The sequence below is a fragment of the Vipera ursinii genome, assembly GCF_947247035.1.
Source record: "Vipera ursinii genome assembly, chromosome: 1".
Classification (NCBI taxonomy): Eukaryota; Metazoa; Chordata; class Lepidosauria; order Squamata; family Viperidae; genus Vipera; species Vipera ursinii.
This window is the reverse complement of record NC_139512.1, coordinates 173,006,855-173,019,554: the sequence shown is the minus strand read 5'-3', so window position 1 is coordinate 173,019,554 and position 12,700 is coordinate 173,006,855. Positions and strand designations below refer to the sequence as shown.

The window sequence follows — 12,700 nt, the reverse complement described above, 5'->3', positions numbered from 1 at the left end:
TGATAGATGATCCTGATAGGGCAGGCAAAATGTATAGAGCAGGGATAGGCAACCTTGGCTCTTTTATGACTCGTGGACTTCAACTCCCAGAATTCCTGAGCCAGTTCAATTCTGGGAGTTGAAGTCCACAAGTCATAAAAGAGCCAACATTGCCTACCCCTGGTATAGAGTTTTTAAAAGCTTTCTAGTGTTCTGCTAGAAAACTTTTCATGTACTCTGAATGAAATTAGATGGAAATATTAAGCTATAATGTCACAAAGATGTGGCAGATAATATGAAATGAAATAACAATTGACTTGTGGAATAATACCAATTTATCATGGCTGTTTAGCATTCTGTTTACAGTATGGTACAACTGAAGTATGCTTTTAAATCTTTTTTTTAAAAAAAGTTGTATTAAGGTTTATTAAGATACATTATAGCATAAAATACAATGAAAATAATAGGGTGAATGCAGAATGGAAAAGAAAAATAAAAGAAAAAAATATTGACTTCTGACTCTTTCCAACACAGTAAAATACTAATACTCAACTGTTTATATTACCTATAATTATTTCAAGCCACTCCTAAAAAAAGGTAAAGGTGTGCTAGTCGTTTCCAACTCTAGGGGCCAGTGCTCATCTCCGTTTCAAAGCCAAAGAGCCAGTGCTTGTCCGAGGACGTCTCCGTGGTCATGTGGCCGGCATGACTAGACGCCAAAGGTGCACGGAATGCTGTTACCTTCCCACTGTAGTGGTCCCTATTTTTCTACTTGCATTTTTACGTGCTTTTGAACTGCTAGGTTGGCAGAAGCTGGGACTAGTAACAGGCGCTCACTCTGTTATGCGGCACTCGGGATTCGACCGGCCAAACTGCCAACCTTCTGATCGACAAGCTCAGCGTCCTAACCCACTGACCCACCGCGTCCACTCCTATAACTACACAATTATAAAATCTTCAATCTAAATTCTGACTTTCATTTTTTTCTTTTCCAAATCTGAAAACCAGAAGTAATAATCCAATAGAAACAAGACCAAATAATATCTTTGTTTAAAACAGTTTACCTCATCACCTTAACCAAATCATTTTTTTCCTCCTGTTATGAGAAATGATATATATTTCTATTTATCCTTATTAATCTTTCTATCATTTATATTAACAAAAACCACTATACTTTTTCATATAATTTAACCTTTTATAAATATAAAATATAAATATAAAACTTTTTTATATTCATTTTAAAACTCTAAATATTTCTTTAAAAATGCATCTTTATAACAAATAAATTCTAATGCATTTTTAAACTTTGTTTTAATATATAGATACATACTTTAAAATTCACTTTAAATAATATTTTGCAAGCTTTAAGAATTACTCCAGCTTTAAAAATAAATTACTCAAATTTTAAAAATAAAACAGAAAACCTATTTTCAAATCCACGTTATATACGCAAAACAATGCATTGGAATTATGTTTAAAACTACATATGCCAAACCAACCAATCAACCCTAATTCCACTTAACTTACTAACTTGTTAAATTTAAGTTATTTCCTCCAGTTTATATAATAAAATCTGTCTATTATATAAGTATAAACTTCTTTTTCTCCAATATGACTTTTAGAACAAATATGTCAACATTGTCGATTTCCACTTTGATTTTGAAGTAGAGATCTCAAATTTGTTCTCTTGAGAATTGTAAATTTACTTGCACTTTTTTTCCAATTGCACTGGGAAACTCATAATTTAGCCATCTTCATAATAGGAACTGTTGGATTCAGATTTATATTCCAAAATTGCAATTAGGTCCTTTGCATTTTCAAATGCTTGTGCAGTAGCCTCAGTTGTTTGATAACTTTCTGGCTGCATCTCTGGTTTACTTATAATTATTTCTATTACTTAAATAATTTGTTCCTCTTGCTCATCCTTCATGACATCTTTTGAACATAATTTATCAACACAGTGAATTGTTTTGTTTAAATACTTCTCCAAAACAACTTTTGCAGTCTCTCTCCAGTTTAACTGCCTTCTATTTTGCTTCATCTTCTTCAGTACTTTAGCCCACTCTAGTGGTCAAAGAATAAATCTTTTTTTAAGAAAGCTTTTTCTAAATCAGATGGTATCTTCTGACCAATCAGAATCCATTAAAATCGGAAGATTTCAGCCAAAAAAATAATAAAAAAATGCAAATTATAACTCCCAATGACAAAGGTGAAAAATTCATAAAAATGACAAAGTAAAACTTAACATTTTAAAAAATCCTTATGTTTCTCCCTCAAAAGAGAAAAGAGTGGTCCACGCTACCTAATTTTAGCACATCTCTGGCAACCCTCCTCCCTGTCGTTCAACAATAACAAGGTCCTGAAAATGGCACAGATCTTCAAAAAGGAGTAATAAGCTGGGATTGAAAAGAGTCTCTTTTAGCTTAGTAAATAAAGTAAAAGGTGCAACTTATTGTCTGTTTGAAAAGTAAATTCTGAAGTGGGTGCTTTTTCAACAGTGAAGGTGATTGAAGCCCAACCTCCCCAGCTAAATGGCTCACCCATCTACTTCAGAGTGCGGCTTCAAAATTGCCTTGAAGAAAATTGCCTCTGTATGGAGGATCTTGCGGGGTGATTTTGGGACTCTCCCTAACCCAGGAGTTATATAAAGTTAGGGATCTCAAATCTCTTGTTTGTAAATTGAAAAAGCTTTGGTCCATAGGGAGCATTCTGGACTTGGTCAGTCAGCCATAGTCACTGGAAGTCCATGAATCGACTTTTTTTTTTACCCTAATTTTTGTTACTTCAAAGATATATTGCTTTTGAGAACGGATGCTCAATATGTTGTAAGGTTTTACACTTAGCCTCACAATTGTCCCAGCATTACTCAGGAATTTAAAAGAACCAAAAGAAACTCCTGAGCCGAGGTTTCAGCAAGCAAACAAGTTTTATTTTGATCAAAATAGAGTTGGGTGGCCGCATCTCTCTTCGTGGCTGGTAGAGAGATGAAGGCAGCAACCAGGAAAGATGTCTTCTTCCACCTTTTATACCTTTCCAGAACAAAGAGATCCGGTCTTGGTACTAGGAACCCAAAGGTACAGAAAAATAATTCCTAGATGATGACTCATACACAACAACCCAGGCTGCACCATAACTCCTTTTCCCCCTCCCCTCACCATGCTCTTTTCATGTAAGCAATCCCCTGTACCTAAAGCATGAAACATTTGCTTTTATATAACTAATTTCCCAATATAAAGCACCTACAAGGCTGCTTGCACATAAACAAAGATGATTACGAAGTATCACTAATATTAATATTACTAACATCAACCTTAAACATAATAAAATCCCTTCAATGTTATGATAACACTCTGTTCAGCGTTCAGAATTTTTGATTTCATCCTTGGATGATTTTCAGGATGAGATGTTTTCTTATTGCTTTCCCATTATCACAATTAAAGAACAATAGAAATAAAGACAAGGGACGCGGTGGAGTGAGTTAGGACGCTGAGCTTGTCGATCAGAAGGTCGGCAGTTTGGCGGGTCGAATCCCGAGTGCCGCGTAACAGAGTGAGCACCTGTTACTCGTCCCAGCTTCTGCCAACCTAGCAGTTCGAAAGCACGTAAAAATGCAAGTAGAAAAATAGGGACCACTCCGGTGGGAAGGTAACAGCATTCCGTGCACCTTTGGCATCTAGTCATGCTGGCCACATGACCACGGAGACGTCCTCGGACAAGCGCTGACACTTTGGCTTTGAAACGGAGATGAAAACGACTAGCACGCATTTGCGGGGGAACCTTTTACCTTTACTTTTACCTTAGAAATAAATAAAATGTATAAATAAATTTGTTCCGTTGAATATATTTGAATATTGTTTCCCGGAATTACAAATCTCAAAGTGATTTATCATACCACTTCCATTTTTATAGCTCTGAAATATGATGCTACTAACGTCCGTTATTTGTGGGAGAGATCAAATCTCTACAAACAGTTAGGGGAGCACAAACTGGCAATGGATGGCTACAGACGCATTTTAAATCTTCTGACTCCTTCTGATGGTGAACGCTTTATGCTTTTGGCAAGAGACATGGCCAAGTAAGTAGAGTGGAACACTTAAGTCAGTGCTGAACTGAACTGAAACGTCAGCTTCTAAAGGGAGTATTTTCTTTTTCTTCTACTTGTTGCTATAGTTAATAATTGCAGGATACAAAAATGATGTGGTTGGCTGCTTTGGAATGCAGGTGGTCCTCACTTAACGACATGAATTGAAGACTAGAATATTTATTGCTCAGCAGGCAGTCAAAGAGTGCGATGTCATGTGCCTGCTAGCATTGGAAATTCTGGCATTTTCAACTGCCACTGTGAAACAAACCGTCATGAGGGCATCACATAGTTGCTGTTTGTGACTTCTGCCGTTTTGGGCTCTGCTTGTTTAAAATTGGCAAAGAAGATTGCCAATGGCAATCACATGGCCGCAGGATGCTGTGACATCACAAAGTGGATGCCAAGCCCATGGATTGTGATCAAATGATCTCGACGATGCTGTAACAGCTTTAACTGTAAAAGTTCAAGGATTTGTGGTAACTGTTCAGCGCCGTTCAAATGATCATTCAATAAGGGGTCATTACATGAGGACCACCAGTAAAGTGAACAGCAGCTGTACTCCTGTGATAAGATGCGGCGTCTTACTTTGGCATTAAAGTGGAGTCAGAGTACCATGAACAGAAATAACACTTGAAATGCCTGGAGGAATCAGATAGAGGTGTACACTAGAAGACAAATGAAAACAAGATGAAAGGATGTTATCAGGCAGAACAGAATGACCCACCATTAGTGCAAAGTTAGCTGGGAGTTGTTGTTGAGCTGCATTTGGAAAACCCTTTCCCACTGCAGCATACTGTATTTATACGTGGCTTTCTTTGCTTTATGGAATCCATGATTTCCAGTCCCGATGCTGATCATTTGATGGATTCAGCTCCCAAATTGCATTCTGGTCCTAAGGGCCAGGAAGTATGGTTTTTCTTTTCTTTTTTCTTTGGAACGAACATTCAAAAGAGGTTTAAGGAAGCGGGTTTAACCTAACAGGCTATTTTAAGATCTAAGAAGAGGCAAAATAAAATATTGCTGAAGTCATGACATTTGACAAACATTGGAAGGAAATGATTGACTCCCAAGAAATGTTAACACTGAAAGTGAATAATTTACTGGGTTTCAAGTTAGTGATTACTTTTGATATGTCATATAATATATGTAATATAATATAAATTAATATAATGCAATATAAATTAAGTAATGGCTTGCTCCAAACTTAATTTATCAGACTAGCCGTATAAAAGGAGAAATACCAAAGTAATTAATAATCAGGACATACCAATATGTCTTTTTAAAAGCTGTGTTAGTTCAATAAAAAGATTAAAAACACAGCAATACATTTCAGTAGTTTCAATATAGCGTTTTCACTATACTTCAAAAAAGCTGGCCATAGCATGTGGAGGTGAAGCCTAATTCCTGTTAGGCACTCTCTGAGCTGCTGTTTACCGGACAATTTAATCTGGTCAGATAGAACAGGAAAAACATGAGTGTGTGGCTTAGTTGTAATGCACACTATAACTGACTACTGATTTTCTTGAGCTGATCCTATCACATTAGATAACCCCTTATCTCAAGCCCTGGTTTAGAGAGATATGAATTCAGCTAGCTTTGCCCTAGGCTTGTCTATTACTATGACTCTCCTCCTTTGGTACTGGCCATAAGAAAGAATGCTAAAGTTTTTGCTTTCACTTTTGATAATTACATTTTTCCAAAGCTTACAAATCTGTGGCTTTAGACTAATTCTGATTATGACGACTTAACTGGGTTTCAGCAATGTAATACGCTGTCCTCATTCAGGCCTTCTCCTGTCATCAGTCACAACTTCTCTGTGAGATGTGTGTGTGTGTGTGTGTGTGTGTGTGTGTGTGTGTGTGTGAAATTACATTAATTTCTTTCTTGCCGAACCTAATTTTGAATAAAACCTATAAGCTATGCGTTGAAGAGTTATGACTTGCTTTTAAGTTTACAAACACAAAGGTACCGTGATTTTGATATTTGCAATAATAAATAATGTTTTTCAACGAGAGATTGTCGTTTTTCTTCTTGCCCGGGAAAATATGGTAATAATTTGTGGTCTTTTTAATATAGAAAATATATTACTATTTAATTTACGACTACCCCGTTACTATTGTGCTCCACAGAAGTTATTATGAAGCAAATGACATCACTGCTGCTATTGAAATAATGGAAGAGTCTTTCACGAAACATCAAAGCCTTGTATCCATGGAAGACGTTAACATAGCTGCTGAGCTGTATATTTCCAACAAGCAGTATGACAGAGCATTAGCAGTAAGCATATGAATCTAATTTCTGTCTATTTATAATGAGTATATAAATGCATATCAACAGAGAGGAGCACTTTCTAATACTGTTCGTTATTCAAGGAATTACGATTGCCCTTCTGCCAGTTGTGAGTTGCCTCTTACTATGAAGATTTGCCACTTACAGATTCCAAAGGAACAGTTGTTGAAAAGAGTTTGTCTCCCCAAGTTGCACACAGAATATCAACTCCTCCCAGCTGGGGCTTTTGGTCCAGGGAGTGAAAAAATGGTCCATTCTGGCTTCCTCCATCAGCATATGGTCCAAGGTCACCAATTGTTACTCGAGCATGAAAACTAGCAGTGGTATATGAATACGTTTTCTCTAAACTGCACAGAGGACCCAACTTCATAAATGTATCCTGCCTTTCAATAACTAACGTTCCTTTCTCTCTCTGTAGATTCTGGAGGCCAGCCCCTCCTTTCATTCTAAACTGACAGGAGTTTGCTTTGGGAAATGAAAATTTATCCAAGAAAATACAAGAAAAAAACTTTAATTTATCTGCATGCCCCTGTGTGTCGTCTTTGTTTTATATTCTCAGTCCTAGGCTTTCAGTCATAGTCAGTAAATCTTGACAGACAACAGATAGACAGAGCTTTATTTCAGTCATTGACCAATAAAATACAATCAATAAAATGAAAAATACAAAACTATACCCTAGCCCAGGGGTAGGCAACCTTGGCTCTTTTATGACTCGTGGACTTCCTGGCTCAGGAATTCTGGGAGTTGAAGTCCACGAGTCATAAAAGAGCCAAGGTTGCCTACCCCTGCCCTAGCAAAAGAACTATTACCAACCATTTGTGGGTGAAGCTTTTACATAATGTAGCAAAATTTTTGCCAGTTTTAGATGTGAGACATTTGGCTGCAATGTGTGTGACCCCATTGATCACCAGGGTTGATTTGGCTGATCTGGCTGACTAATCAGGTATTCCCAGATAGGAGTTTACCTGTCTTTGACCTCAGGTACAACGCAGTTGCATTGCCCTGCTAGAGCCTCCAATAAAACATGCGCACGTCTTCGTATAAAGCCAGTTTGTCGTTGACCTTTCACAGTAATGTTTTAGTTCATAACTTCTCACCATTAAAAGCACCCTAAAGTGAATCCTTGTCCAAATTTCAATTAATATTCTTCCTGACCGTTGTTCCTTGCTATTTCAGTGTGATCGAAACTGTAATCTACCGTATCAGTATCTAGGAAAAATGGAAATCTTTTCTCCTGCTTTTGGCCGAGTTGCCATTTTCTGGAATTAGAACATTCCGTGTTGCTGTAAAGCTCTCGTCTTTGTCCTCCTTCTGTTCAAAGTTATGGGTCAGGATTAACTTTTCTTTAGAGGTAAATTGAGCGTGCCAGAGCCATATTTTACGCTGAAGTGAACTCATGCTAGTGATCTCTATACAGCTATGTTGTTTTTAGGCTATCAGGGAGGAAGTGGTGGGATTTCATATTTCTTGCATCCTCTTTAATTTTTTTCCTATTAGGCAGCACACTCTCAGTGACCTTCCCCCTGCTTTCTTGAGTTGCCATTTGCTACTTTGAATCATTAAATTATCTCTTTAATTCTCAGGGTACTTTCCCTCTTAAATTGTCCCTTTCTAGGTTCATTTTATTTCTTCACAACCAAAATCATTTTCCTTCTTTTAGGTTATTACAGATTGTTCAGGAATTCTACTTGAAAAGCAACAAGCAGAAAAAGATTCTTCAGCAGATAAAAAAGGTATTAGAGTGATTGAGGATCCATTGCACTGAGCTTTTTGCGGAACAGTTAATCTTCTGAAATAGTCAGGTTTTCTGGTGTCATTACAGATGTGCCATTAACTCCTTCCTGGCATTATAGTAGTTAATATTAAATACACAGTCTTTAACAGTAGCAGAGTTGAAGGAACCTTGGAGATCATCTAGTCCAACCCTCTGCTCACACAGGAAATGTACGCTATTTCTGACATATGACTTTCTAGTCTCTTTTTAAAAGTCTCCAATGATGGGGCACCCACAGCGTCCGATGGCAAGTTGTTCCACTGGTTGATTGTTCTCACTGTTAGGAATTTTCTCTTAGTTCTAGTTACTTCTCTCCTTGATTAGTTTACATCCATTGTTTCTTGTCTTGCCTTCTGGTGCTTCGGAAAATACGGTGCCTCCCTCTTCCTTTATACGTATTTATGTCCATTGATGCAGAATATTGATGAATAATTTTATACTGAGTAATTTTATATTTATGGAATGATTTTCATACGCTCAATATAAGCTTTATTTTTCCCATTCTTCCCCCTTGTTCCATGGTAGAGCCAATGGAAGGTCAGGAAGATCCAGGAACAACAATTTATCAACAAGAATCTGTGCCTGGAGCCAATTCTGCATGTGAGTATGCAATTCTGCAACTTCAAAATTGCTGAGATGAGCAATTTGCATCCCTCAGGATGTAAATACCTGGACATAATAGTGGCACTCTATAAATAAATGCAGCTGGTTTCTGTTGCTGCAAGCAGATTTTTTTATTTTCATTTTTCAGTCCTCTTTCTCTCCACAAATTCATTTCTGTAATAACGATTATTAAGGTTAGATGTCCACATGCAGTCCTGCCAGCTGATTCCTTCCACTGTGCCCCATGCAAGTCAGAAACAGCTGTGCTGAATTGTTTAAAAGTTGCTGGACTATAATCGTCCAGCTGCTGTTATCTGTAAAAGGAGCCTCAAAACAAGGACTGAAACATTTTATAGGTTTCCCCCCCCCCCAAGATTAACAAAAATCAGAGGACATGGGCAAACGATACAGTAAGACTTGGACAACATAGGAGCACCTGCTTCTAAGGCTCAGAAGAGGAGCTTGCAAATACTGTATATCGGTGTGTCTAATCCTATTAACTGTGCGGAACATATTTTGTGAATGTGGCTTGTTTTCCTTCCTCTTTATATCACCTTATATTGGGAAAATGAGCAAATAAACATTGGGTAAATGCACATAAAAGAAAAATGAATAAAATAATGAGTACTAAGTCTTATGCATTCCTGTATTTGGATATTTATTCTTGCAATAGATTGCATTCTTTCACATTTATATCAGACAAACATCTGTTTTAGGAAAAAATATTTTTGTGTGTAGAAGCAAAACCTATTAAAGGTTCAAAATTCTCCCTTTCAAATTATGTATTACAGGTAGTCCTCGTTGTAGTGACTGCCTTGTTGAACAACCATTTCCAGTTATGCTGGTGACTAAAAACTAACTTTGTGACCTATCTTCACATTTATGAACTTCACAGATCTGTAAAGCAAGGGAAAGCTGAAGTAAAATTATAACCACAGTCATGGTTTCAATTAGCGACTTCTTCACTTGACAACAGTTGTCATTAGATGAGGACTGCCTGTATTTATTTGGAGAAAGTAGTTGAAAAAAACACAATGTACATGATATATTGTAAAACATTTAGAAAATGTAATGATGCTGCTATTTTCTAGCTTCAGAAAAAATTACATGCTTTATCCCTGATGGTGTTCCCATTGATATCACTGTGAAACTCATGGTGTGTTTGATTCACCTGAATATCTTGGAGCCTCTCAATGTAAGTCAAGAATCAAATAAAGAAAAAAATATATAAATTATTTATTTTGCAATCTCATTGTATTCTGTTGAAGCTATAGCAAAACCTGAATGAAATCAAAAGTCTGTACTAGTTAATTTAGAATTTTAATTAAACTAGGAAATTTTCTCTTTTTTTCCACTTAGAGAGCGGTTATGCTTGAGTAAACTTTAGTAAACCCTGCGCTAAGTTTTCTTTTTAAAAATGTTCTAGCAGTAAACTGTAATTTTACATAGAAAAATGTCAGGCAATTCCAGGGACCCCCTTGTAGTGATGAGTGGGAATTCAAGAGCCAGTTGCTACAAACCGTAGGATACACTTGCACAGACTTCGTTTCAGGTTTGGAGCTGGTGTGGAAAAGAGCAGACTCTCCAAAGTGATGTGGTAGCAAGGAAGAATGAAGTCCATAGGGAGAGCTAGATCCACTAAAGATGACTTTTCTTGAACCTTTTTTTTCTCCATCACAAATGGAGAATTTGATCATTAGAGCAGCTTAGAAACTCACACATATAGAGAGCCCACAGGAGTTGTCTGAGGCCAGTAATTTGTATGTGCCTATATTGTGTGTGTTTTATTAAGAGTAAGAATCTGGGACATTCCACTTTTGATACTTACATTTGTATTCCACGTGGCTATGCAAATCTAAAAGCTGAAGTGTGTTCAGTTCTAATTTTCAATACCTCTAAACTTTATTACCTCCATTAGTTTTCTTTGTATTTAAAATTGTTTGCAGTTAAAAAAACATTTAAGAGTGAAAGTTTTAATTAGCAAGGGCTTGGGAGGGGATAAGTTTGTGAAATTAGTGAGTTGGGTTAATATTCTCGAAACCAGAATCATCCTCTTTAAGCAAAAACATGTTTATGCATCAGGTCAAATCCAAGATAATGTAATTCCATAGGAAACCCATTTTAGGTTCCTGTTACAGTCCTGCTATTTATAAGAGTAACTGCATCCAGCTCAGTAGGCAGTCCCTGGAAGCAAAGTCTCAAGACTTGACTAGTAAAAAGTGAATCAGAATTTTCCTTTTGATCAAGGTATGTGTGCCTTAGAAGCCCTGAGGGAATAATTCATATGTTGCGCAACTTTGAAAGTATCCTTAAAGCTAGGGATACTTTAATTGTAACATTTGGGTTTGAAATTGTTAGGACACACCTGCAGCCTTCCAAGCTTAGTTGCTTCCAAATCATCTGGTGCAGGGGTCTTCAAACTCAGCCCTTTTATGACTCATGGACTTCAATTCCCAGAATTCCTCAGCCAGTGTGCCTGGCTGAGGAATTCTGGGAGTTGAAGTCCATGAGTCATAAAAGGGCCGAGTTTGAAGACCTCTGATCTGGTGTTTATAACGCACGTATTTTAAGTCTTTTCTTATGTTTCAAGGAGATGTAAGCGTAACTCTTCTGCTTGGTGTTCCTGTCTTAAGAAGCAACGGATCTGATTTTTAGTTGTATTCTTAATTTTTCTTTTTCTTTTTTTTTGTGCAAGTTCCTTCTGACCATCTTAGTGGAGCAGAATCCTGAGGAAATGGGAGATTTGTATCTTGATGTTGCAGAAGCATTTCTTGATGTTGGAGAATACGATTCGGCCCTCCCCCTCCTGAGTTCCCTGGTGTGTTCTGAAAGATACAATTTAGCTGTTGTTTGGCTCCGGCATGCAGGTAACTCCTTCCACCTAGCATGTGATAAGTCCTTTTCTGGCTCAGTAACGTGTTACCTTTCGTACTTTAAAGCTGCAGTTGAGTGTGGACTTTGCTGGGAGCTAACCCAAGGTGACATCTGAATGGGACTCGATTGATGTGTCCAGAAAGAGATGTTAGATTTTCCTGGCACTGAAGGTGCATATACATTTTTATGCATGTGTGGTGCATTTGCGTGTTATTTGGTGGAGCAGTGGGCTAATGCCTCCTTAAGTAACACCAGCTGCCTGCAATTAGTGCAGGTTCGAGTCCCACCAGGCTCAAGGTTGACTCAGCCTTCCATCCTTCCGAGGTAGGTAAAATGAGGACCCAGATTGTTGGGGGCAATTAAGCTGACTTTGTAATAATGCCGCTTGGGGTGTGTGTGAAAGCCCTAATAAGCAGGCATATACATAGAATGAAGGCTACTGCTAAGCTTGTAAGCCGCCCTGAGTCTTCGGAGAAGGGCGGGATATAAATGGAATTTTAAAAAAAATAAAAAAAATTATGACTTGGTCAGGGACAAGATTTTTAGATGTATGCCTCAATCGATTTTAAAATACCAATTATTTAAAACACAGTACTGGAGAATAACTGCAAGTTTTTATAAACAAACATATTATTCCTAAGTATACTAAAATATGCACAAAATAGATGTTGAAACTGGAGAATGTGTCCCAAGTACTTCCGTCTGCTTCCCCCTAGCAAAATAGCCTTGTGAAAAAATTCTGTCTACACATTGCTTAAATTGTTGTCCGTGATATTGAAGCCTTAGTGCTTTCGTTAAGGGCACATCAGCCCAGCCATAATAATTGTATTTACAATTTGATTGAATGGGACATTACAGTAGCCTGTTATCTAGCCCTTAATTGTGTAATAAAATGATCACAGTAGAAGTGCTGTGTTATGGCTTTTCAGCAATATGCGCCCTTAAAAGCTCTGAAAAACAAAATATGAAAAACCATAAGTTAATACCTAATCCTGAAACTTCAGTATCGTAAATTCTGTTACCTTTTTGCTTGATTTTTGGTTTGTTAACTATTTCTGGAACAAAATAATTGAAGTATGGTTATCGTATATAATTAG

The 12,700-nt window shown here is 37.3% G+C and overlaps 1 protein-coding gene across 2 annotated transcripts in view; it reads left to right on the top strand.

Moving 5' to 3' along the window:
* GTF3C3 (general transcription factor IIIC subunit 3) overlaps nt 1-12,700 on the top strand; it is a 29,206-nt gene that overhangs the window by 7,003 nt on the left and 9,503 nt on the right. For both annotated transcript variants that reach the window (XR_014490856.1, XM_083349720.1), the window contains exons 6-11: nt 3,889-4,054; nt 6,193-6,340; nt 8,013-8,085; nt 8,652-8,726; nt 9,821-9,924; nt 11,425-11,596. Coding sequence is in view for 1 of the 2 variants with exons in the window: in XM_083349720.1 (XP_083205846.1) it covers nt 3,889-4,054; nt 6,193-6,340; nt 8,013-8,085; nt 8,652-8,726; nt 9,821-9,924; nt 11,425-11,596 (738 nt within the window). In the remaining variant the exon portion in view is untranslated. The remainder of the gene's footprint in view (nt 1-3,888; nt 4,055-6,192; nt 6,341-8,012; nt 8,086-8,651; nt 8,727-9,820; nt 9,925-11,424; nt 11,597-12,700) is intronic.